At 51.3% G+C, this 24,864-nt stretch overlaps 9 protein-coding genes across 9 annotated transcripts; 4 read left to right on the top strand and 5 right to left on the bottom strand.

Moving 5' to 3' along the window:
* Positions 1–416: 416 nt before the first annotated feature.
* On the top strand, positions 417–2,723 carry N7515_001836 (E3 ubiquitin-protein ligase; the record flags this gene model as incomplete). The annotated part of the gene is made up of 1 exon (XM_056662580.1): positions 417–2,723. The coding sequence occupies one exon, from the start codon at positions 417–419 to the stop codon at positions 2,721–2,723; it is 2,307 nt and encodes a 768-aa protein (XP_056524693.1).
* Positions 2,724–3,049: 326 nt separating this feature from the next.
* N7515_001835 (uncharacterized protein) lies at positions 3,050–4,658 on the bottom strand (the record flags this gene model as incomplete). The annotated part of the gene is made up of 3 exons (XM_056662579.1): positions 3,050–3,406; positions 3,463–3,934; positions 4,000–4,658. The coding sequence occupies 3 exons, from the start codon at positions 4,656–4,658 to the stop codon at positions 3,050–3,052; spliced, it is 1,488 nt and encodes a 495-aa protein (XP_056524692.1).
* A 667-nt stretch (positions 4,659–5,325) lies between these two features.
* Positions 5,326–7,314, bottom strand: N7515_001834 (MDR family MFS transporter; the record flags this gene model as incomplete). The annotated part of the gene is made up of 7 exons (XM_056662578.1): positions 5,326–5,653; positions 5,704–5,757; positions 5,813–5,878; positions 5,927–6,116; positions 6,166–6,959; positions 7,014–7,147; positions 7,198–7,314. 7 exons carry the CDS (start codon positions 7,312–7,314, stop codon positions 5,326–5,328), a joined length of 1,683 nt encoding a protein of 560 aa, XP_056524691.1.
* An 802-nt stretch (positions 7,315–8,116) lies between these two features.
* Positions 8,117–9,781, top strand: N7515_001833 (putative cysteine synthase B; the record flags this gene model as incomplete). Its single annotated transcript, XM_056662577.1, has 3 exons — positions 8,117–8,327; positions 8,380–9,209; positions 9,275–9,781. The coding sequence occupies 3 exons, from the start codon at positions 8,117–8,119 to the stop codon at positions 9,779–9,781; spliced, it is 1,548 nt and encodes a 515-aa protein (XP_056524690.1).
* Positions 9,782–10,262: 481 nt separating this feature from the next.
* N7515_001832 (ferric reductase family protein) lies at positions 10,263–12,418 on the top strand (the record flags this gene model as incomplete). Its single annotated transcript, XM_056662576.1, has 7 exons — positions 10,263–10,393; positions 10,449–10,699; positions 10,752–10,866; positions 10,916–11,167; positions 11,218–11,316; positions 11,363–12,361; positions 12,412–12,418. 7 exons carry the CDS (start codon positions 10,263–10,265, stop codon positions 12,416–12,418), a joined length of 1,854 nt encoding a protein of 617 aa, XP_056524689.1.
* A 447-nt stretch (positions 12,419–12,865) lies between these two features.
* N7515_001831 (uncharacterized protein) lies at positions 12,866–13,907 on the bottom strand (the record flags this gene model as incomplete). The annotated part of the gene is made up of 2 exons (XM_056662575.1): positions 12,866–13,637; positions 13,696–13,907. The coding sequence occupies 2 exons, from the start codon at positions 13,905–13,907 to the stop codon at positions 12,866–12,868; spliced, it is 984 nt and encodes a 327-aa protein (XP_056524688.1).
* A 350-nt stretch (positions 13,908–14,257) lies between these two features.
* Positions 14,258–15,703, bottom strand: N7515_001830 (cystathionine beta-lyase STR3; the record flags this gene model as incomplete). Its single annotated transcript, XM_056662574.1, has 3 exons — positions 14,258–14,311; positions 14,365–15,408; positions 15,488–15,703. 3 exons carry the CDS (start codon positions 15,701–15,703, stop codon positions 14,258–14,260), a joined length of 1,314 nt encoding a protein of 437 aa, XP_056524687.1.
* Positions 15,704–16,283: 580 nt separating this feature from the next.
* N7515_001829 (cation:proton antiporter) lies at positions 16,284–18,102 on the top strand (the record flags this gene model as incomplete). The annotated part of the gene is made up of 3 exons (XM_056662573.1): positions 16,284–16,536; positions 16,590–17,443; positions 17,488–18,102. Coding segments are annotated over 3 exons (1,722 nt in total), but the record flags the coding sequence as incomplete, so codon positions are not given.
* A 2,344-nt stretch (positions 18,103–20,446) lies between these two features.
* farA (CeGAL family transcription factor) lies at positions 20,447–23,899 on the bottom strand (the record flags this gene model as incomplete). The annotated part of the gene is made up of 6 exons (XM_056662572.1): positions 20,447–20,495; positions 20,555–22,250; positions 22,307–23,249; positions 23,318–23,335; positions 23,503–23,527; positions 23,763–23,899. The coding sequence occupies 6 exons, from the start codon at positions 23,897–23,899 to the stop codon at positions 20,447–20,449; spliced, it is 2,868 nt and encodes a 955-aa protein (XP_056524685.1).
* Positions 23,900–24,864: the final 965 nt, after the last annotated feature.

The following is a 24,864-nucleotide window of genomic DNA, read 5'->3' as shown; positions in this document are numbered from 1 at the left end:
GGCACGTGGAATCCAAATGACCGTTAAATATCACGGCAGGTGGCACCACAAGCGGTTTATTTGCGTTATTTTCGTTATTTTCGTCATGTTCATTGTTCATATTCTACTGTGTAGTACGCAAATAATCGCCGATAAGAAGCAAGGAGGTGCTCAGGTGCAAGCTATACTTATTATATTGATCTAGTTACGTAGTTCAGATACAAATAGTTACAAAGCTCATGACAGACAGACAAATCTCGCAAGCCAGATATTGAATCCATGAAAGGCCGGGCCAGGCGGGGTCCGGGGAGACGCCTTATGTAACATCTCCTTCATTCTTTTCCAGTTCTCAACCAGGCATTCTTAGCTTACAACCAAGACTAACCTCCCCCTGAACTCATATTGGAGAGGCCTTTCAGCCATGTAAAGCCACAATCATGGTGCTCTCGTTGCCGGTCCCCGGCTTCTCCAGACCCTCCGCCTCTCCCCGCCCCGACAGCAACACGCACCGAAAACCAGCGCCAAGCAGCTCCTCATCCAGCCACGGTGTCCCGAGGGCATCTCATCTCGGACAGACTGGCTCTTCTACCAGTAACCACTCCCTGACTCTCAGTGAAGCGCTGCGCAATAATCCTTTTGGCAGTACGACACGGTCCCGCGGCCCCGTCCAGTTCTCGGCCCACGAACACGAAGAACAGAGACGTGAACAGGAGGAACTTAATACTGCGCTTGAGACTCTGGTTCGCATCTTCCCAGATGTACGGATAGAGGTGTTTCGCGAGCTGCTGGTACGCTTTGACGGACAGAGCCGATTACAAGTTTGCGTGGAGGAACTCCTCAGGCACAAGAAGAAATGGGTGTCGGGCCGGTGGAACCTCCCAGAAGGGGCCAGTGAAATCCAGAAAGAGGGAGGTGCTGGGCCCGCTTCTGAACGCGTCGAGTCAGCGAGGCATGATGCTGGCGATGCCTTGGTACCACCCGAGGAGCGGTTCCGGTCTAACGAGTACAAGGCCGCTGTGCGCATGCAAATGATAAAAGAGTTCAATGGTCTAAACAGGAGTACCATTGAGGCTGTTTTGGCAGAAGTGAATTTTAGCTATGCACGGGCGCGACCCACGCTCCGGGATCTGTCGCGTCGGACATGGCGTGCGACATTCAGCAGTATTCTGCCCTTCCGGCGGAAAAGGGACCGCGAGGAACATCCGCTTCTGGTTTGGCATCATCGCGTGGATGGGGAACTCACTCCTGGCCTGAAGGAAACGGGATGCAGTGAGCTGGATGCCGAGCTCCACGAGATGCTATTGGCCCCGCTGCTGCAACAGAAGCGCGAAGAGCAGCAGAACGGGGATTTCAAATTTGCTTCAGAATTGAACGAGAAAGAAGCGAAAGCAGTCGATGCCCTATACGAATGTGAGTGTTGTTTTGCCGACGTGACGTTCGAGCAGATCGCGACATGCTCGGCCAATGCCCATATCATTTGCTATCACTGCATTCAACGAACCGTTTCCGAGGCGTTATTTGGGCAGGGCTGGGGCAAATCCGTGGACTTGGAGCGTTCCACTTTGAAGTGTCTTGCGCCCCTGTCCGTAGGGTCGTGCGAGGGATGTCTTCATTCACAGATTGTCAAGCAGGCAATTCTGCTTGACACGGCTGGCTCCGAGACATACCGCAAATTCGAAAATCGGCTCTCCTCCGAGGCACTTGTGAAATCACAGCTGAAGCTCGTTCGATGTCCGTTCTGCTCCTATGCTGAGATCGACCCTGTCTACCACCCTTCACCCAGTGGTGTCCGCTGGCGGCTCCGCCGTGACGGAGGCATCGTCTCCACGATTTTGATGACTCTCCTCCTCCTTGATCTTGTTCCGTTACTCGTAATCCCGGTCATAATTCTCTTTCTCTTTGATCCGGCAACTGTAACGGCGGTTCTCAGAAATGCGGTCCGAAACCTCTGTCTCAAGATCCGCTCTAAACGATTCAGCTGTGCCAACCCTTCCTGTTTACGCGCTAGCTGCCTGACATGCCATAAACCGTGGCGAGATCCACACGTGTGCCATGAGCCATTACTTCTAGACTTGCGCGCCACCGTCGAGGCCGCGCGCACCGCTGCCGTGAAACGCACCTGTCCCCGCTGCTCCCTTTCGTTCGTGAAGTCGTCGGGATGCAACAAATTGACCTGTGTCTGTGGCTACTCCATGTGCTACATGTGCCGGAAGGCGTTAGGCCCACCTCTCCGCACAACTACTGCCCGCGCGCGCCGTGCCATGGGAGCCTTCGATGGCGCGGCTGATATGCGCGAAAACCTCTTTCACGACGGCGGCGATATCTCCGAGGATGATGAGTTCGAAGAAACGGAAGGCTACAAGCACTTTTGTGAGCACTTCCGCATCAACCCCGGATCCCGCTGCACAGAATGCAGCAAATGCAACCTCTACCAAGCAGAAGACGAGGAATTGGTTGCACGCCGCGCAGGCGAGAAAGCTGAGCGTGAATGGCGGCTCCGGCAAGGTGAAGCCAGCAACGCAACTTCGACTGCTGGGTTCCGCAACGTCAACCAAGATCTCTCGGCAGGCCCAGATGGTCATGCGAATCGCCGCGCTTCGGCTCCGCTTTGGAATTGGCCGATTACGGGTAAGCCGTGCGCTTATTGGCTTAGCGATGTATGGGCGAATGGCCGGTGGAAACTCGAAGGCCAGGCGTTTGCGGACTGGATTGTGGAACGGGTTATTGAAATTGAAGACGTATGAGCTGCCTGCCTTCGAATTCATATGCTTGTGTGCTTTTCCTGTTCCAGCTCTATGCAGGATTTCTGGGCTGGTGTGCTCGGCGATTCCTGTGGACGACGTGATGATTGACGACACTCTCTACTTTTGTTTGACGATCGCGTGGCTTCTTTACTACTGCCAATAATGTAGCGAGAAATCTTACTCTTTTTGATGCATGACTTCTCTGATACCCAAGTATTCGGTCTACTTCTACTGTAATACTTGGAAGCTACGGCATATCCCAAGAACCAATACAAATCTTCGATCAGATTGTTCAAGTACAACTCTCAAGTGATATAGTGACAGGTTTAGTATCCCGGGTCGGAACTACAGAGATGCTTAGGGCTCTGGAAACCGTCCATGTTGGCTGCCTTGATGAACGATTGCGTCTTGTCCTGATCGCCTTCGCAGATCGGTCCACACCAAACAGGACGCGCGTCATGGCCGTATGGCTGCAGGATATACTCCTTGTCCTGGTAATCCGCATCGACAGCACTGCCAACATCACACACAGGGATCGTGAAGATACCCTCCCAGGATGCGCCCTTCGAGCCCGGGCTGGCCCAAGCATTGCCGATGGCATCCTCAGCACGAGAGGCAGCAGTGTCGGAATCATAGTTGTAGCCAGCTACTTCCCAAGCATCCAGGGACGAGTTGATGATATCCTTAAGAAAACAATCAGTACAAGGCAACTCCAATGACAAAGTAGATGACCACTTACTTCTCTAGAGACCCCAGAATATTCATTCTGGCCTAGCGAATCCAGTCCAGGGGGCGTGGCAACCCATCCCCATTGATGAGAGGTAGTAGAAACCACATCGTTCTCCTGCCAGTAGTAGAGATACCAGGCTCTTCCATCACGGCAAACCACTGATTCCTGAGGACCAGATCCGATGCCCTGGTTATCACCGCAGGCACCACCACCCATGATGAAAATCTTTTGCTGGCGATACAGCTGGTTGATGGCAATACCGATCAGCATGTTGGTCATTGCATCAGTGACGGAATTCTTGTCGACACCGGGGAAGGCGAGGAAGGCACCGCCCCCGATATAGGTGCGGATATCGACGTTGGCATAGTCCTGACCGCTCATCAGTTGGTTGTTGGCGGTTGTGAACGACTTCATTGAGTCGACCACGATGTTACCCAGGATGCCACCCAGGTCGGCAGATTTCTGAAAGGTATCATCGGAGCTTAACGATGCGTTAGTACAGGAGCATCAGTCAAGAAAGAAAATAGGACAGTGACGATCACTTACTGAGAAGACAGGGCATTAGCAGTAGCAGTGACACTGCCACTGGTAAGTGCACTACCAGCACCAGCCAAAGCTCCAGCAACAGCAGGGCCAAGTCCAGCAAACGCAGCCCCAATACCGACAACGGTCGTCACGAGTGTCAACACCTCCTTGAGGGCAGTGACACTCTTATCATCCTTGTCGGTGTAGAAAGTCGTAGCCCATGAATCCTTGGACAGAGCCGCACCCAAAGCGGTAGTCGTGAACGATTCACCAATGCCACTAAAGTACGAGTGCAAACGGTTGGTAGACTCGAGAACATAGTAAGCAGGACGAATATCATCCCCGCGGTCATTGAGCACCCGGTTATCACACAGCTGCAGATCGCAGTCTGAGTCCGAGCCGTCGTCACGACACGTCCAGTCTGGATTTCCCATTGCCCATTGACCAAAGGCACCAGCGAACCCGCCGCTGTTCCCGGATACAAGGTCTGTATTGTTGTTCCACCAGTTGTTGAGCCAATCGCCCGTGTTGTACTTATCCCAGTCTGATTGCTGCTGATTATAGTACTGAGATACCGTGCCGCAGCGTTTGCCGAGGGGGGCATGGCGAGGACTTGTAGAGGGAGCTGCCTGCACTGCAGGCAGGAGAGCGAGGGCTGTCAAAGCCAAAGAGGATAGCATGGTGGGATGTGTGATGATTGAGGAAGAAGGGAGTAAGGTAAACAGGATGATCTTTATAGACGGTTCTACGGTTCTACCCCGACCTTGGGGGAAGTTAAATGGGCCGATCCGTTATCCGTTTGGGAATATGGGGTCGGTTCATTTATGTCAGTCGTTTGATATACATCGTGATGATTTGATAGGTAACCAAGATTTCAACTGTTCTCCGTACCATGGGACCATATTCCGAAAGGGGATTTGCTTGATAGTTCGTCATTTCCTATTTTGGGTTGATCGGCAGGGCGATAGGGGCTGAATGTGTTCAGTGCCTGGGTGGAGTGGTGGGGGCGGAGGTGAATTGGCGAATATCGACCTTAAAAAGTAATGAGAAGTGTTGATCTGAATCTATTTTCAAGTTATCTTGTAGTATCGGAGTGTGTTAAACCCCGAGTTGACGTGTGCAATCTGAAGGATTGTTTAGATGTTACTCCGGGGTTTGACAGTTGGAGCTATACTTTGATTAGACTATGGTGGAGACAGATACCAATGCTACGTCGATCCTGCGTGCTCTAGTTTCAATCTTGTGTTGAATCATCAGTTTTATGTTGGTGCCTGCATTCGACCTGTTGTCTGTCTATAACTAGTGACTATGTTGTATGAGCTTACTCCGTACTAAAATCTTACAGCCCTAACCCGCTCTTTTGAGTCTTTTCTCTTCATCCTGCCCTTCAAGTCTTTTCTTGGCTTCTTCCTTCAAGGCTTGATCATCAGCCCGGTTCAAACCGACCTGTGGCATCAACCAAATAGCCAATAAGAAAGCAAATGCCGCCAGGGATGCCCCGACAATGAAGATAATACGGAACCCCTTTTGATACGCCGGGGTCAGCACACCACGAACATGCTCAGCCTCCTCTGCGGACAATTTCGAGAGGTAACTTTGCGGGCTAGAGAGGAGAGATCGAGATTGGCTTTCGTTAAGGTCGAGGACCGAGATAGACGACGAAACGACGTTGTTTCTGAATCTATTAGCAGAGCGACAAAGTGACTGGTTGAATAGAAGCCATACATAATAGTTCCTGCGATGGCAAGCCCGAGAGTCCCGCCCAGGTTGCGTACGAAGCTATTCGTTGTTAATATCCTAAACCAGCCAGGATAAAATATGGAAGTTCACTCACTTTCTGAACGAAGTCACTACAGCCATATCTCGTCTTTCGACGCCGGCTTGGACGGCAATTAGAGAGCTGTAAATAATCAGCATGAGTGCTTGGACGCAGTTGGAGCACACATACGGCTGTAGAGTATTTCCAACCCCAACGCCCGTCAGAATGCCATATCCAATCTGCTTTCCCAGTCCCGAGTCCTTGTCCAGTGTTGAGAAAAGGCCAAGGCCGACTGCCCAGACAATCCATCCAAACAAGATGCATTCTCGGTAGCGGCCTACCCAATGGACAACAAGGCCAGAGCCTGTACTGCTAACAGCTAAGGAGGAAGTCAGTACCGTATGGCAAATTCGGCGAGTGTTTCATACTTTGCATGAGTGTGATAGGTAACAACATTGTAGCCGCTTTAACCGTCGAGTATCCAAACACGAGCTGGTAGAACGTGGGGATGTAATAGACCTGGACCAAAAAGTTCCATCCGTTGATGAACATAGTCAGACATGCGCCGTTCACGATTCGACCCCGAAAAATATGCATGGGAACCAACGGCGTCGAGGTGCCTCTCCATTGCCAAACAACGAAGGCAATGGAAATAGCAATTCCAACGACCAGAGTTGCAATGACATGCGACGACTTCCATTCATACTCTCCACCACCCCAAGTCAAACCCAGCAGCAGAACCGAAGTTCCCCCGAGCGCCAAAACCACACCGAAGAAATCAATTGCTTTGACTTTGACTTTCCAGTCACCGGTGACCTTTCGAAGGGGCATGAAGAAGAAAACAGCCAGGGTGGTCAATGCTGTCAAGGGCAGATTCAGACGGAAGATCCATCGCCACGAGTCTTCCGATCTAGACGCCAGGGCACCTCCGATAACAGGACCAATGCCATTGGCAATGGCAACGACCGCCCCGAGGATTCCTTGATACTTGCCTCGTTCACGAAGTGGAACCACGTCGCTGACGATCATCTGCGCGACGGTCATGAGGCCACCGCCGCCAACACCTGTGAAAGCACGGAAAATGATCAATTGCGTGGCGGTTTGTGCAAGGGAAGCTGCCAGAGACCCGAAGAAGAAGATTGCTAGACCGACGAAGAGGACGAGCTTGCGAGACCAGATATCGGAGAGTTTTCCATAGAGCAGCTGGAAACATGTCGATGTTCTATCTAAGCGTTAGGGGAACTGGGTTCTTGTCAAGACTCGGGGAGAGACTCACACAAAATAACCACCGGAGATCCAAGAGGTTTGGTTACTGGCTCCCAATGCGTTGCCGATAATCGACAGACTGGCCGCCAGTGTGGTCTGGTCCATCAACGCCAGCAGGTCAACGCTGGAACAGGCCAGGAAGATCTAGTGTTATTCAGCTGAGGCTCTATATCTTCTTTGTCACATTCACAAACCGCTATGATCGTGCGCTTTGGCACATAATTAGTTTGTTCATTGAAAGTGATATTCGTTCCATCCTTCTCAACTTCTGCATTTTGCGTTGGGTTTGGTTTGTCGAGGACCCCTGTCATGGCGTGGTAATCGATCTAACAGACTGACAATTGACTCTATAATCTATAATTCAGAAGAAAGAGAAAAAACTGACAAAAGAGACAATCACCAGATGTTCCAGATGTTCCATCACATCATAGGATCGGCGGTTAGCTTGAGCACCTTGACAGAAGATCGGCGAGTTAGAGTTGACAAAACTGCTCAAACACCCTCAAGGTCCCTTTGATCGGAGAATTATGCAGGAAGATATTGGCAACCTTGGAAGATACTTTTTCTGAGGACCTCTGGGCTTGAAATGAGGACCTTATGTGAGTAAGACAGGAACACCGTCCACTCAGACCACTCCAACATACCAGAACAATGACGCACCTCCAGAAATCTTCCGTTTTCGATCTATAGTGGACTCATGTGGAATATCCTGCTGTCATAAAGAAACTGCCCGGCAGGGTCTGATCTGCAATTGGCGCTGATATCCTCCGAGATCGCCGGTTTCTCTACGAGCTTCTGGTGCTTGCGTCCATCTGCTTTGCAATCGAAACTCTCATGAGCCCGTCTGGATGGTGGAGCCAGACGGAAGATCTTGCTTTCCTGTCTCTCGCCAAGAAAAAGACGCAACAGGAGAGAGGGGCAAGTGGTGGACGCTGTATAGGAAGATTGTGTATAATTGCCTGGACAGACCCGCGGTGTTCTTTCAACCGATCCGTTGTCTTCTTATAATTCCTGCTTGGTCCCAGAGAGGCATCGAAGTGGTGTAGATCGTTTCGACTATAACCATCCATCTATATCGTATACTCTCATTCCCACACCTCAAGTCTCGGCAATATGCGCAATCCCTCTGAGAAAACCAACGTGAACGAGAACAATGTCTACTTTGGCACAGACTCGCTGAAGAAATACTTCGACCCGGACTCTCAGCCTCCTCTGCCTCTGGTAGAGTTGCCGCCTCATCTGAACCCATATCATCAAGATGGGGTGCGGATCTATGCCAAAATGATGACCATGCACCCGGCCAACAACGTCAAGGCCATGCCAGGTATGAGATGCCGAAGTACGACGGTCAAGTGCAGCACTAACTCTCAAACCAGCATTGAACATGCTCGAATCCAGCGTTGTACCTGGCAAGACAGATAGGATCATCGAATACAGCTCCGGATCCACGGTGATCTCCATGTCGATGATTGCCCGAGTGATGCACGGCGTGAATGACACCCGGGCATTCCTGAGCAACAAGACCAGCGAAGCGAAACTGAAGCTGATGCAATTCTTCGGTCTCGACATTACCTTGTTCGGTGGACCATCCCAGCCGGAGCCATTGGACGAGCGTGGCGGGATCCAGAATGCCCGCCGACTCGCGTTGGGATCGGAGCATATCGTCAATCCCAATCAATACGAGAACGACCACAACTGGCAGTCTCATATCCGATGGACCGGGCCCCAGATTTACAAGCAGCTGCCTGAGATCAACGTCCTCTGCGCTGGCATGGGCACATCTGGGACTATGACTGGACTTGGAACATATTTCAAAGACGTGAGGCCATCTGTCTACCGACTCGGTGTTTGTACCGCCCCTGGTGACCGAGTTCCGGGTCCGAGGTCATATGCTCTCATGCGCCCTGTCGAGTTCCCCTGGAAGACAGCTGTGGATACCATTGAGGAAGTTGGATCGACGGAATCGTACACTCTGTCTTTGAACCTCTGCCGAGAAGGATTGATCTGCGGTCCATCATCGGGGTTCAACCTTCAAGGACTGTTCCAGATGTTGGCAAAGCACAAGGCTGCGGGGACAATGCCTAAGCTTGCAGGACCCGACGGCACTATTCACTGCGTCTTCCTCTGCTGTGACCTACCATACCAGTACATTGACGAATACTTTGACAAGCTGGGAGAGCAGCCATTCCACCCAATTCGAAACAAGGTAAATATCACTCCATTCAGCAGAAAAGAAAAAAAGAGACAAAGAAAAAGTTAACCACTGCACAGAATTTGACAAAAGTCGACCTTCACCGATACGATGAAAGCTGGGAGCGAGAAGCCCTGGAAGTTCTGCCACACTTCTACGCCTCCCCACGCCCCCTTGCGCAGAGCCTCCTGAGCGAAATCGTGCTCCAACCACAAAACCGCGTTCTGGACCTGCGACAAGCGGAAGATTTCCACGCGTGGCACCTTCCCGGGTCCCTGAACGTGCCGTTGTCCAGTGTGGGGCCGCATACCGCATCACCGTTTTCAGATCCGACGCTGTTGGAGGCGCAATGGGTGGAGCTGGTGAAGATCTTCGATGACGTAGTTTCAGATCTTGGTAGACATCACGTTCTTGTGGTATGCTACGATGGTGATTCGGCACGCGTGGCCACCAGTGTGCTCAGGGCAAAGGGCGTTGAAGCAGACAGTGTGCGTGGAGGTTATCGTGCACTGCGTTTGTATGAGGGGAATGAGTTTGTTTCTACCAAGGTTCCTGTGACTGTTTCTGTTGCTGTGCCCCTGGAATAGATCATGGCGGTGAGTTTAGACTTAGAGTATGGTTCTCATCCTGGTTTAGTGGGGTTTCTTTTCCTTTCTTCTTTCTGTTTTCGTTCAATGTTGCGCATACTACCCTATCATCATATGACTCGATGACTTCCAAGTTTAAGTTCCTGACTCACATCCGGGGTAGTTAATTCTCCGAAAAGCCAAATCCATACACAAAGAGATTCAAGGTTCAGTAAAAAGTTAAAAAGTATCGTCCTGGAGACGTAAAGGTCTGTTTCGAGCGCAAATGTGCTCGGATAATCAGAATCTCCTTAAAATGTGCTCAATTTAGAGCAATTCATTATGTACTCAGATCTCCTTCGAAGCATCAGAGGACGCCCGTTTTCGGTATGTGCAACCCATTGGGATATGACGAGCACTGTGGATATCAATTCCCGATGCTCATATTGTCACCTCAATCTTCTTGAAGATACACCGTCAAACGTGTCGTCTCGTTCCCAAGATGATGGACATGAAGAAGAAAGAGGGCACGCGCTGGCTCGACCAGCCGGTGATGCTTCATTCATCTCGAGTTGACCACTGCAAATTGACGAAGGCTCAATGTCTCTATCGTAACTACTCCTGGAGATATTGGTATGAAGAATGAGATAGAATGGCCAATTGAGTACATGCTGATCCTCATTCCCAGGTATGAAGCCGACCATGTCTATTCACTGAATACCGTCTACTTCATGTGTGCAGTGATTGCAGTCTTCGCCATAGCGAACGTGCTGGTTCGAGTCACTCCAGACAGAGTGAAACGGACCCGAGTATGGCGCAAGTTCACTTCCATCTCGCGATACCTGTCTTATCATGGGTATAGATGGCCTGCGTTACGATATTGGTCTCCGGCATTGGGGGTGGTGATATTGGGTGTCGTGGGCGCCGTCTTCTTCTTGGGTGGGTGGCATGGTATAAAAGGACGAGAATGGTGGCTGACACTCCAGAATAGCAATGACACTTGGTCCGCAGCCTTACTACTGGCCGACAGATGCTTCATATGGAAGTAGTCCTCCGATTGCCACTCGCTCGGGCTGGATGGCCCTGGCACTGCTTCCATTTGTGCTGTGAGTATACCAGTCAACGCGCGCAAGTCGGCTACTGACCTCGGATCAGGGCATTGAGCACAAAAGCCAATATGATCTCCGGCTTGACCGGAATTCCACATGAGAAGCTGCAGGTATTCCACCACTGGACTAGCTATACGATGTTCGTGTTGGCTCTGGTCCACACGTTTCCCTACATCATATATCATATCGGGAAGGGGGATATGATGCATCAGTGGAAGACTAGTGTGGTATACTGGACAGGAGTCGTTGCTTTGATCACGCAGACATATCTGACTCTCATGTCATTACCATTCATTCGGTAGGATCACAATTGACTTGGTATGATATCAGATTCTGACAATCCCCTAGCAATCGATTCTACGAGTTCTTCAAGGCAACACACATCTTCATGGCGGTGGTATTTGTCATCTTCTTCTTCCTTCACTGTGATTTCCGGCTCTCTTCCTGGTATGTCTATCTTCACCCCAGATAACACAGCATTAACGTCTATCAGGGATTACTTCATTGCTGCAGGGGTCATCTACTTCGTTTCTCTGATAGTTGCCCACACCCGAACCTATATACTGCACGGCCTTCACACCGCAACCCTCGAAGTCCTCCCCAGCGGCCTAATCCGGGTCGCAGTCCCATCAATCATCCAATGGACACCCGGCCAGCACGTCTTCGTGCGCTTCCTAACATCCGACCTACACCTCCTTACCGCCCATCCATTCACCATCTCATCCGCCTGCCGCAACCCAGATGAAACAGGCAAAGCCTCCGAACTAATCTTCTACATCAAACCCCGCCGCGGTATCACAGGACGCCTCAAAGCAATGGCGTCCAAAAATCCCGGCTGCTCCAAGAAAATCCTAATAGAAGGACCCTACGGCGGCGTCAGCGAACCTCACATGGCGCATTTCGACACAATCCTCGTAATCGCCGGCGGCTCAGGAGGCGGCTTCTCACTAGCAATGGTCGACGAAGCGCTACGCCTAACGGGGCTGCACTCACCAGCCGAGAAACGATCCTCCACCCGTCGAAACCTGCAAGTCGTCTTTTCCACACGCGACCACGTCATGGCAGACTGGTACATTGAAGAGATAGAATCCCGACTTTCCGCATCCACCATGCTATCCTCGTCAGATAGCGGGTTCCAGACGACCGTATCGGTGCATGTTACAGGCGCACGAAACTCTGGTATCTCCTCTGCCTCGGAGTCGGACGATGTCAACAACACGAGTAAGGCACCGCAGCCGGATATTACTACCACCAGGAATTTCAGTCTAGATGTCCACCGCAATGCTCGGGCTGATCTTCCTGGAATGGTTGCGCGTACTGTTGCTATGGCCCATGCTCAGGGCGTGCAGGTTGGGCAGAAGCAGCGTGTTGGGGTTTTGGTTTGTGGTCCTGCCTCTATGCTGCATGATACGAGGAATGCGGCGGCTCTTGCGCAGGCTAGGGTATTTGCTGGGGAGATTGAGGAGCTGTATCTGCATTCGGAACCTTTTGTGTAAGTTTTCTTCAGGCTGAGAGGAAATGCCGAACTGACTGTTTCTATAGGTGGTGAATGTCTTGCAGTATCGTTTGCTGGATTGGTCTTACTCCATCTGTTTCGCTTTCCAGTACCTCCAGTTACGTTTATTCTTTATCCCTATATCCTTACCCTCGCTCTCGTCTAGGTTATCTAGACACTATCTTATTATTATCGGAAGTGTGCATATGGTCGACAGCCATATCTCAGGCTGTCTACAGCCCTTTATTGTACTGAAGAATAAGATAATAATACACCATATGAAGTCCAAAGGGCAATCTCAAGCCAAAACAGAAACAGAAACAATGTCTGTATGCAAGGTCAAATCCTCCCAGAACACCGAGCACTAAATGCCATAGTAAAGTAGAGTGGAGAGAGTACAACCACAAAATGCAATCTAAAAACAAGAAAAGAGATCATCAAGTCATTAGCTCAAGATACCAACATGCATTGGCCTTTCCTCTCTTCCTGATACCAACCATATCAATTCCCCTCAACCCTCCTCATCAAATAATCCCTCATCCGCACATTAACAACACCACCAACACCGTAAGCCGGAACGATCTTCCCCATGCGCGCAAAGCAGCTAGGCACATAATCCCTCCGAATCCTCGCCAGGCGCTCCGTCCAGCGCAAACCCCCAGCCGGCTGGCGGTTATACAGATCCAGACCGAGGAGGTGCAAGGGCGTACTAGCGAACTGCATAGCAGCGGGACAAGCAAATTGCGCCAGACTAGCCTTCATATGCGGACTTGATGCAATGAAATCCGGGACCGAGGGGGCGAGTAGGGAGGGGATATTGAAGGATGCCCAGATTGTGATGCTATCGCGGAGGCAGAAGAGTGCGTAGGAGGTTTTGGGGATTTGAAGAGCGGGCGTTGGGACCGGTGCGCGGGGTGTGAATTGTCGCGTTGGGGATGTGTTTATTGTTGGTCTAATCTGCGTAGATGGGGGAGAAGCGCCGAACATTTTGGCGAAGCGCGCATCTTTGTAAACGCAGATTGCCATGTTGACTATTGTAGTAGCGAAGAACTTGGGAAGACCTGTGTCGATGGTATTGTAATGTTCATTATGGGTCATGGATCTGAGGGTATCGATTGTGTTTGCGGTGAGGTAAGTCGATGTGTACAGGGTATAGATGAGCAGGAATGGGGTGCCGAGGAAGAAAGCGCTAGGTCGGGCGACCATTGACCGGAGGCAGGTGTTGATAGTTTGGCTGATTGGGAAGCCTTTGGAGGCTTTTTCCATGATTGCGCTGGAAGGGATTAGCTGGTTTTTCCCCGTGAAGCTTCAAGACTGTGACTGTGACTTACCGGTCGATGATCGTGATCAACGGGCAGGTCAGCGCGCCGGCTGTTGCTGCGCTTGCGACATCGACGCCAACTCGCTTGCCTAGGTCTTTGGTATTCCATCTTGACGCTTTAGAGCGTGCGAGGGAACTCGATTCCTGGCGGTCTCGGACCTGCTCCGGCTTTATTGTCGCCATTGTCAATATTGAGTCTTGCGTGAGTGCATTCCGGGACATGAGTGTGGTAAAGAGAAGCGAAAGTTATGTGAGCATTGAAAAAGTTACAAAGGATAAGTTCAATGAGAACGAATGAGAGCAAAAGCAAATGAAGCAATACAAATGATCTCAGATATTCTATTGACTCCCCCAGCTTCGGACGAGAATGACCCGGACGCGACCCGGCGCCGGGTCGCCGATGCCGGCCCGCCACTTATCGGGGTAAACTTAAATTGGACCGAAGCTGAGTAATTCTCTTATCGGCCATTTCCAATTGGAAGGTGAGTATGGAGTACGGAGTAAGGTGAGGTTATTGTAAGTCGTTTCATGATTTAAGTCCCCAACGCCAAATATACCCAAGCTTAACTACACTATAGAGCCTCAATACCGTCCATGGTGACTCTGACTGCACCAGCTTCCACCAACTGTAGAAAAGTCAGTTTAACGAAAGCTAAGGCTCCAAATTAGAGATACGTACCGCTCGTTGCAAGTCTTCAATCAAGTCATCCGCATCTTCAATACCAACACATAACCGGATCAAGTCTTCAGGCAAAGCTCGCTCCGCCCGCGTCTTCGCGTCAATGCTGGCATGACTCATACGGCACGGCATACTGATCAAACTGTTGACACAGCCAAAGCTGACACTGATAGCCCAGATCTTGGCGCTTTCAACAATGCGCTCACTAACGGCAATATCACCGGTCTCGAACGAGAGCACAGCACCAGCGCCCCGCGCCATGGAGTTGTGAAGTTCGTATTGCGGGTGAGATCGCAGACCGGGGTAGCGCACCTTAAAGCCGTTGTTCTCGAGGAACTCGGCAATACGCTGAGCATTGGCCTGCTGCTGGTCCATGCGAACCTTCAAGGTCTTCACACCACGCAGCAACAGCCAGGAGTCGAACGGTGACAGGCCGCATCCCGAAGCGTTGATCGGGAAGTACAGGCGTTCTCCGAGCTGCAGGTCGTTTACGGCAATGACACCAGCCATCAGGTCGTGGTGACCGGACAGATACTTGGTGCCACTCTCGTATACGACATCGGCGCCAAAGTCGAGTGGGTTGAGGAGGAGGGGAGACATCATGGTGTTATCCACGGAGACGATGCAGTTGGGGTTGGCCTCGTGGGCGGCGGTAGCAATTTTTCCGATATCGACGATTTTGATTAGGGGGTTCGTGGGAGTCTCGAGCAGCACCATAGTCGTCTTTGAGCTCAGCACTGCCTTGACCTTCTCTGCATCTGTCGTGTCGACGTGGTGTACGATGATTCCACCGTTGGACGAGAGGAACTTGAGCAGACGGTGGCTGCCACCGTACAGATCGTCACCGGTAACCACCTCGTCACCAGGACGAAGCAATCTCGTTATCACGTCCAAGGCTGCCATGCCGGAGGACACCACGAGGGCGCGCTGCGCGGACATGATCTTGGCCAGGTGGCGCTCAAGGTGTGTGCGAGTGGGGTTGCCGGATCGTGTGTAGTCATACTCACCACCGCCGCTGCCGGAGGTTTGTTTGAAGGTAGCACTCTATGTGAGGAAAGATGGTTAGTTCCGGGGTCCAATTGACACTGCCATTATGTCCATTTGTTCGGATTGAGATGTATACCTGGTAGATCGGAACGCTGCTGGCATTGTATTGGTCACTGCCCTCGGTGAATACCAGCTCGGTGGCAATGTTGTACCGGCGGCCGGCGTGAGGGCTAGAAGGTGCAGGGGATGGAGGAAGATTATTCCCAGCTAGATCAACACGAGGGAAAGCCTTCTTCACACCGCTAGATGACTCTGAAGTAGCATTGGGAATGCCAGATCCTGGGGCCGACATCGCTGCAAAGGCGGGGGGGGGCAGAAGTAGGGAGAGAAAGAGGGGATGCGGAGTGTAATTGGAGGGGTTATAGGGGTATATTGGACAACAAAGAGTCAAAGGATGAAGCAGAGAAAGTGACAAGAAGAAGAAGCAGAAGAGGCCAAAATCATAATTATCTTCCCCGACGAGCTGAGTCTCCATCCGTTGCGCTGATTCGTCGGATGGCGGGCAACTGCGATTTCATCATCCGCTAGTCCCAATTGGGTAATTCAAGTATGTGGGGATATGAAAATGAGTCAACATACAGAAGTAACTGTAAGTACTGTCAATTGGACTATGCTGATAGTGATAGCTAGTAGCTAGACTAAGCTAGTAGCTACTACAGTACTACTACTTAAAGAGCAATGAGCGTGGAGACACTTCCAGGTAGAAAGTCGCCAACTTTAGTCATCCGCTTGGCTCGCTATCTTAGCCATCTGATCACCACTCCTATTCATAACTGGTGGTTGATACACCCAGCAGACATCCATGAATCCTGTAGTCACTAGTCTGGAAACCCTCCATAGGCTATAGCCAGAGACTAGAGAGCCAGAAGACCATGGCATCAAAATCAGATGCGGCATTCGCCTACCACGAACCCTCAATCGAAACAGTCCTCAACTACACCGGCTTTCTGTTGACACTAAACATAGCCAATGCCTGTTTGGACAAGCTTCTTTACTGTGGACTAATCGGCCAACTTTTCATCGGTATTCTTTGGGGCACGCCTGGGGCCCAATGGTTCGACCGAGAGACGGAAACAGTCATCCAGCAGATTGGGTATCTCGGCCTGATACTCTTGATCTATGAAGGTATACCCCTACCCTGAAGTTGCTACATTGGGTAGGATGCTCACTAGAAACAGGTGGCCTATCAACCTCCCTCCAGTCCTTGAAGGCAAACGTCCTTCTCTCAACAGCCGTAGCTCTCACTGGAATCTGCGTCCCTATGGGCCTGTCATTTATTCTCATGGAGCTTGTATCTTCAACATCTCTCCAATCCTTTGCTGCCGGTGCAGCACTGAGTGCAACTAGTCTCGGCACTACATTCACCATTCTCTCAACCACGCAACTGGCAACTACGAGGCTTGGCACCGTCACTTCCAGTGCTGCAATGCTGGACGACGTAGTCGGCCTAGTCATGGTCCAGATCATTTCAAATCTCGGCGGAGATGCCGCCTCGTTCAGTACGGTGACTGTCATTCGACCCGTTTTTGTCTCGATCGGGTTTGCTGTTGGTCTTCTATTGCTGTGTGCGCTCTGTTTACAGCCTGCGTTGCGAAAATTGCTCACTTGGAAAGACAATTTTCCGAGACTCGTGAAAACTGCACAATTTGCGTTCCTCGCACAGTCGTGTGTGCTGGTTGGTATTGTGGCTGGAGCAACTTATGCTGGGACCTCCAGTCTTTTCGCTGCTTACCTTGCCGGAGTGATTGTTTCATGGTTTGATGTCCTGGTGGCGGAGTCGGGAGCATCGACACTGGCTGAGCAGCCTGATTCTCGAGCATGTTCTGGCTCACCTAGAGAGAAATCTCCCAACCCTCGAAGAACCCCTCGGGCGAGCACACAAGACGACACGAACCGGCATAGTCAAGAGATGCCCTCCTCTAATGCACATGTTCAAGCAACCGGAACAAGCCATGAGACACCGACAGGTGAACTTGTCTATAGCAGATATTATAAAGAGCCGGTCAGCCGAATCCTCCTCCCTCTTTTCTTCGTGAGTCTATCTATTCGATTTCCCAAACGAAATACTCATACCAGCAGGCCTCCATTGGCTTCGCAATCCCCATCACGAAGATGTTCTCAGGCCAGGTAGTATGGCGTGGAATAATCTACGCCCTTTTAATGGCTCTCGGAAAGATGGCCACAGGCCTTTGGCTCGTTCGTCTCTCTCCAAGCCCTGTGGCGGCTCTACTCTCTACCATCAAGAAGCCCTTTACCTACGCCCATACCTGTTGCTTCAGTCCGAAGGTTATCAGCCGAAAATTGAATCAGAAGATGAAAAGCACGCAGGCACACAGGACCGCAGAGACCCCCGCCAACCAAGACGATACCCAACCGAATGAATCCCCTTCCACAACTTTCAGCCATTCCGACATCTCTCTTCCCGCCAAGCCCAAGTCCTTGTACCCGTCCTCTATCTTGGGACTAGCGATGGTTGCCCGCGGCGAAGTGGGATACCTCATTGCCTCGATTGCCGAAAGCCAAGGAATCTTCTCTGATGGCTCTTCCGAAGGACCATCCGAGATCTACCTAGTGGTCATTTGGGCGATCTCGCTTTGTACATTGGTCGGTCCGATCTTGGTTGGGACTCTGGTCAGACGGGTAAAGCAGTTGCAGAAGTCAAGAGGGGATATAGGATCTAATCCGCTAGGAGTTTGGGGAATTTAGTTATCGTAGCAATAAGCCAGTACCATACTCCATTTAAGAATTTACTGTGGTAATTTGAGGACTCCGTTTTGACAATACCTATAACCAGTACGCGGGAAAGCAGAATATGAGAAGTGCACCCCACGACTCATCGGGACACATTTCACTTTGTCACAACTGATGGTTGACTGAAACCATTTCATGGCTCTTGTAGTTGGTCTGATCGACTAGCAAACCCACTAGTCAACCCAGGACACTCCATAATCTCATGTGTCGTGTAGGTAGATATAACGGAGTAGAAATGAGAGAAGACCGACCGATTGAGGAAAGGAAGCGGGTGGGTTATCCACCTACCTAGCTCGGTAGGCCCTTGTTCAAGATGTGAAGACCAAAGGGCATGATGTCGTCGTGAAGTATGAGCCGCAAGCCCGCAACACAGCGAGCCGCAACACAGCCTCACAAAAGCAGAATGTGAAACAACCCTCCAATGCGCTCGCCTTAAATGATCTGTTTATCCCCGGCGGGTCTAAGAGCAATCGCTTAGTCGTCCAAGGATGGTATATTAAGTGCTCCTCTCACTTCATCTTTCCCTTTCTCAATCGATCCCCTCAACCTTCATCCCCAAATCAATAAACATGTCACAGCGAGCATCTTGATTGATATGATGAGCGGAATCGGTTGATGAGGCGCCTCATGACCTCCCAGCATAAAATCAAGGGCCCCAAGCGTCCTTCCCTCGGCTGCCTCGCTGCCTCGAGGGGGTCCAGTACCCCTCGTCTCTCTTGGTAAGGATCCCCCATCTCCTTTCATGTGTCATGTATCACCCGGAGTGTGCAGACCATCTCCATGACGAGTTGATACTGACGACTGCAGACGACGCAGAGACCGAGGAGGCTTCTCCGTTGATCCACGAGGGACGGAGCTCCAGTTGTTCGCAGCCTCAAAGATAGGCAGCATACTATGGCTTCAAGTCATCAACCCGCAACACCGATTAGCTTGACAACCCCTCCAGCGCAAAGCCCACCCACACAAACTCCTCCTGCACAAGAAAACCCAACGGCCGCTGATCAGAACCCTCGGCCCCGACAGGATACCAAACGTGTGCCTACGGCTAATGCAAGTGGCATCTCAAACCATCTCCAATGGACAATGATCCCACTGCATTCAACGAATTCGCTGACCCCTTCTTCGTCCAAGTCTGGCAGTGGGTTGGGTGCCGCCTGCCCCGACTTGTCCCTGTCTTACTGAAAACGAAGGCTGCGACCAGCGTCAGGTCCATGAATAGCGCAACGTGTTTGATACTATCACAAGCCCATCGCTGCCTGCTCCTTCCGTAAACATTTTGCCGCCTGCACCGGATAGTTCCCTTCCCATTGAGATCCAGCATCCTGCTGATGAGCACCGTCGATTGACGGTCGCATCGATGGCTTAGCCATCATCTCGGCCATCACCTCGAGCAGCCCTCCAATCGGGACTCGCACCAACCCACCAATTGGGGCTCGGTGGGAAAGACCATCAAGGACTGGAACAAGCTTCTGTGCAGTAAGTGTTGTCCGACGAGGATGTCAATCCACTTATGTGATCTCATCACTTACTTCTTTTGCTCTCTAGGACGTCCGATGACCACCGTTGGTCCGCCGTCGAGTAGATGAGCGGAGTGCCATCTACGCGCTCTCATCAAAAACAGTGTGAGGGTTGTCGAATGCGCTTTGCGACAACGGAAGTCTGGCAGACCGACCAGCGAGCCTTGGCCCCCACCAGGGCATCTGTTTTAGTAGAGCAGAGATAGTCAGAATGAGAAGCATTCTTCCCCTTCTAGGTTCTCCTGTTGACACTAATATACTTACTCCCTCCTTGAGACTTTTGCACATACACCTCCCTTCTAGTCCCCTGGGGTTTTGTGTCTGTAAATATCACAGGCCTCGTTTCGCTGAATTGTACGGGTTTCTCATGGCAAGCAATTGAATTTCATATACACAGTATACTCCCCAAACTCCCTCTGGATGCCAGTCCATAAAGTTCCCAACGGCCCAAAATAGAAGACATGAAATAGATATCGCGTAAGACAAGTACGAAAAACGAGACAGGAAGACCACTGGCTCCTTCCATGGATATTTAGCCAAATCTTCCCTCAACACAGAGCAGGCCTCGAAAGAATCCCACACCAAACGCCCCAGCCGAACCTCGCCCCGGAAAGCAATCCATTTTGAGAGAACCATGCGAAAGGAGAGTTCCAAAAGATGACAGTATATACCAGCATAGCAATTAGATTAGATTCTGGACCAAGTGTCCAGTCTTGACAGGCGACTGCATAAACATGAAACGAAACATATTTCGACCCATGCTTGATCTATGCAGCCAAATCACCGAATCCGCCGTTGATGCCGAAGAATTGGAACCTATTTGCAGTGTTAGCCGAAAGACCCAAGCAAATCAGGCCACAGGAAGAAAAACATACCAGTCCTCGACGTTCAGCGTCGTCGGTGCAGTTGGGCCACTCCGGGAACTGCTACTCCAGTTATCATTATCCTGGCTAGCAGCGTCCATCGCAGCCCCACTCATAGTCCCATCGAGACCCTGGATCGGCGGCCAAGCCTGCTGATGACCTTCTATGCCAAACATCTGCTGCGCCGGGCTGGGCTGCATGCCCATGGGGCCAGGCAGTCCCGAAATCATCGGCGGACTCCCCTGGGAGACGGACATACTGCGGCCCGGGGCGGGCTGCGGTTGGTTGTTCATCATGGGAGGACGCTGGGCCATGCCTGAGGGCATCTGTGACGGCATCTGGAGATTGGGATCGACGGCACCAGGTTGCGGAGGCGAGGTAAGCTCGGGGAAGAAGGCGGTGCCGTCGGGGAAGAGTTGGTCAGGCTGGAAGTTCTCCCAGAGAGAGGGCGAAAGATTGGGCGAGTTACGGGTCACCAGGAAGAAGTCGGGGGGTGTGGCGGGTAGAGAGAATTGGCCGTTGAATGGTGTAGTGGGCCGGGTGTTGGCTCGGGAGTTACCAGTGCCGGTCATGGGATCGTGAGGGCCGCGGTGATTGCTAGGGGACTGTTGGCCGCCGAGAGGAGGCTGGTTCAGTTCCCGGGAAGGTGTAACGGCGGGCGTCTGGGGCCGGGAACGTTCGTATGATACCGGGGGAGTAGGTCCACCATTTGGCATACCAATGTCCATGTCGTCAAACTTGCGCTTCAGTGGTTCCGGCTTCCTAGAGACAGATGATTCGCCGTGACGTGTGCGCTGATGTCTCCGACCTGCGGCCTTCTGGAGTCTCTCCTCCAGCACCTTGTTTCCGAGAATGGACTCGAACAAGGTGTTCACCATCTTGGCCACTAGCCAGACCTTAGATACATCCTTGAGGGCTAGCATGCACACGTTGATTCTTTCCTGGCAGGTGGCCACAATCGAGGGGACCGATGAACGCATCTGGTACACGTGCATAATCAATGCCGAGAACAAACTGTAAACAATGAAGGCAGGCGTGTACCGAATCTCCCCGTGTGCTTGTAAATTCTCCACAATAGACGTGATCATGCCTGCAGCTTGGAAAGCAATGGTTCGCGATGGGTAAGCCATTTCTTCGACCCTGTAGTTGTTGGGTGCGGATGAGGCCGGCGGCATATGGGCTCGGTGGAGAAGACACAGTGTAGTGTAGTAGTTCGAGTGCAGGAGAGCCGCCCAGAAATGGTGCCGAGATCGTTGCCAGCACACTTCTTTCGGACAATTCTGCAGCCAATCGGCCAGAGCCATATCAGAGTGGGTAAGATCCATAGCATTCATGCGCCGTGACTTGGAAGCCACAGAGTATTGCTGCGACAAAACCAACCCCATGATCTCGCACAGTTTCACATACTGCAGGAAAAATTGGACATGGACCGGGTCTGATGGGTATTCGGCTGGAGTGTCAAGTTCATCCTCGATAAAATCATCCTCCGTCACCATCTCAACATCCGAGTCATCAGTGTTGATTCCAATCGGTCGTCCCAACGCGACAGCCACTGAGCGATCCCGAGTGAACAGAGTCCACCAGATTCTCTTCCATAGTCTTTTGTCGGGCTTGTTCAGCTGTGACATTTCGACACTCCGGTGCATTCCAGAACCCTGCGCGACCACGATGGCGACCCGCGTCCAGTAGAACACGTTTTTCGTGACATCTGTGACTAGTCAGAAAAGCGTGGAGAGAGAATAAGCTGGCATCGATCAGACTCACCTTCCGGTCCCTCCCAGTACCAGCCCAGAAGAACCAATGCCTGCACAATAGTCACACGGTCATCTTCGTAGTTAGCATCATACAATGCCTTGGCACGCTTATAGAAGGTCATAGCCGCAGGGGTCGTTGAGCCGTTCGCATCCATAAGCTGCTGGTTAGTGCAGACTCTCGATCCTGCCAGCAGAATCGCCTGTAGCAACAGCAGTGACGGCGGGTTCTTGGGGTCACGGTAGTGGCGCATGAAGCGACTCTTGTTGATAATCGGCACCACGGGGGCCACCCACTTGAAGTAGGCATCGACCAATTCATCACAGAGGGGTTTGGGTGGAAGCAGGAATGCGCCTCGCTGGTGCAAGATATCAATTTCCAAATTGTCCAAGTCCGTCAACCGGGCGCGAGATCCTCTGATATTCGGTGGGAGCGGATAGTGCACGACATCCGTCGTTCCATGACGGTCCTGAACCAGAAGAGACAGGTTTGACGACTCGCCCAAGTATGCCACCCGACCAGCCTCTTTAATCGGAGCACGAGCAAATTTTGGTTTCATGAATTGGGCATAGGCATTATCGGTCGAAGCTTGTTGGGCGGCATCGGCCTCGGAGAGAGTTGTTTTTGGCATTCCGTCAGTGGCCATGCGATTGTTGCGGTATCCGAAGGCATTGTTCTTTTCGTCGGCATCTGAGCCTCTCTCTTTGTCTCTGGGCATGGACACAGACTTTGACCGCGGGCCTTCTGGTTCCTCAGTACTCGTGGGTCGGAAGTGGGCGACCGCCGCGTCGACAATCGAAGAGGCAGTGTGAGGTGGACTGTCATCGTAACGAGCGTCGTCTTTGCTCTTGCCCGAGTTATTCTTCTTTCGTTTTGGGGAAGGGATCTTGCATTCTATCGAGAAAGCGACACAATTTGTGCAGGGCACTCCGAGGCTAGCTGCATCACATCGGACCTATTGAGCGGCGAGATGGGTTAGACCGACGAGGTGAAAAAAAGACATGCGACCGGGGATAAACTTACCTTTCGAGCATGACATGTCTAAATTAAGCGAAAAATAAAACGTCAGTTACATAGTTCTCTCCAAAAAATGATAGTATCAAAGGGGGGTGTAGATGCGTATATGTATGACGATAAGAAATCGAGCCGAGGTCGTGAGAAACCTCGGCCCCCCAGTCGCGTCCCCTCGATATAAGATCTAGACGTACCTCACACGCGCGTGACGCACGTTGCCTGAAGATTAAAGAATTAGCAAGCGCACATGAATGCTTAACATTTTGAGAGTTTTATTTCTCCAGGGGAAGTAGGCGACAAGCGTAAAGGGAAAACCCTGTCTTCCCCCTCAACTCAGGGCTTTGCGCCCACACATCTTCTCCCCCTCCTCCATGACTTGCAATTATCACCCCATATCACCGCGCTGCCAGTGTCGCCTAATAGCTAGAAAACAATACAGGAAGAACTGGCTTACCTTCTGAAGCTTAGCGGCTGGCCTTGCGGTCCATTGCGCACTGTGATGCCTGATGTGCCCGTGGAGCCTGCGTTACTCGGAGCCGGGCTGGCTTGATTGTCCGAGAGCTGGTCGGGATGGAATTCGGTAGTACTCATTGTCACGTCGCTCTCTCCATCCAGGCTGGGGACGAGAGTTGATGTCGAGTAGGATTGGGAGGGGGAGGGGGAAGGTGGATGCGTAGGGAGAGAAGCGATATCAGGATATATAAAATGTGAGGTAAAGTTGCGAAGGTGCAAAGAGCAGGTCCCCACGGGGCACGCTAATGAAGGGGATCTCGAATGGGGGCGCCACACGATTGAAAGAGCTAATAAGAAAAAGGACCGGAAGATAGAGGGGAAAGAAGAGAGAGAGAGAGAGGGAAGAATATCAAAGTTCTGGGGGAACCGTTGGGACGTGGCAATAGAAAGAGGATTATCACCACTGGTCACCACTGGGTGGGTCTGGGTCACTTCACTTGGACTTGGTCACTTTTTGGTTGTAAATTGGAATAGATTTATTCGTTATGACATCTATGGTGATTTATCCTATCTCTCATGAAGGTCATGGCTTAGTCTCCCATTTTATTTTATTCTTCTCTCTTCTAGCGCTGCAAACACTAAGATGAATCCTAACTAGCGCCTAAATACGATAACTATACGCTTCAGGGAAGATGAGAAAGGGGTAATGGCCAGAGCCCTAAAGCACAATTCCGACATAACAGTGTCAACCATCCTCTGTACTAAGCACAAATGCCTGCCCAAAATTATGCAAAGCCACCAAATGTGTCCTTTGGTTGGAAACTGGGACCACAAAGATGGAGTGATCGGCAGAAGGGAACCAGATGGAAGGCTGCTGGAGCCTACGGTGTCATAGTAGGAGCCTAAGCCAACATAGAGTACAATGTACCACAATAGGTACGGAGTAGTTGACACATAATGAAATATCAAAGATCTTAATATATTCTGGTCCCCGAGTCTTAAAAGACATCCCCGACGCTAAGCCCGACCCTAATTAGGGGTCGCGTGGCAATACCAATTCAGCCTCCATTGGGGTTTGGGGATTGGATCGTCCCGACTAACCA

This window comes from Penicillium bovifimosum (assembly GCF_028826915.1).
Source record: "Penicillium bovifimosum strain IBT 22155 chromosome Unknown utg000002l_segment0_segment0, whole genome shotgun sequence".
Classification (NCBI taxonomy): Eukaryota; Fungi; Ascomycota; class Eurotiomycetes; order Eurotiales; family Aspergillaceae; genus Penicillium; species Penicillium bovifimosum.
Note: the sequence above shows the minus strand (reverse complement) of the source record. Positions and strands in the feature narration are given on the sequence as shown.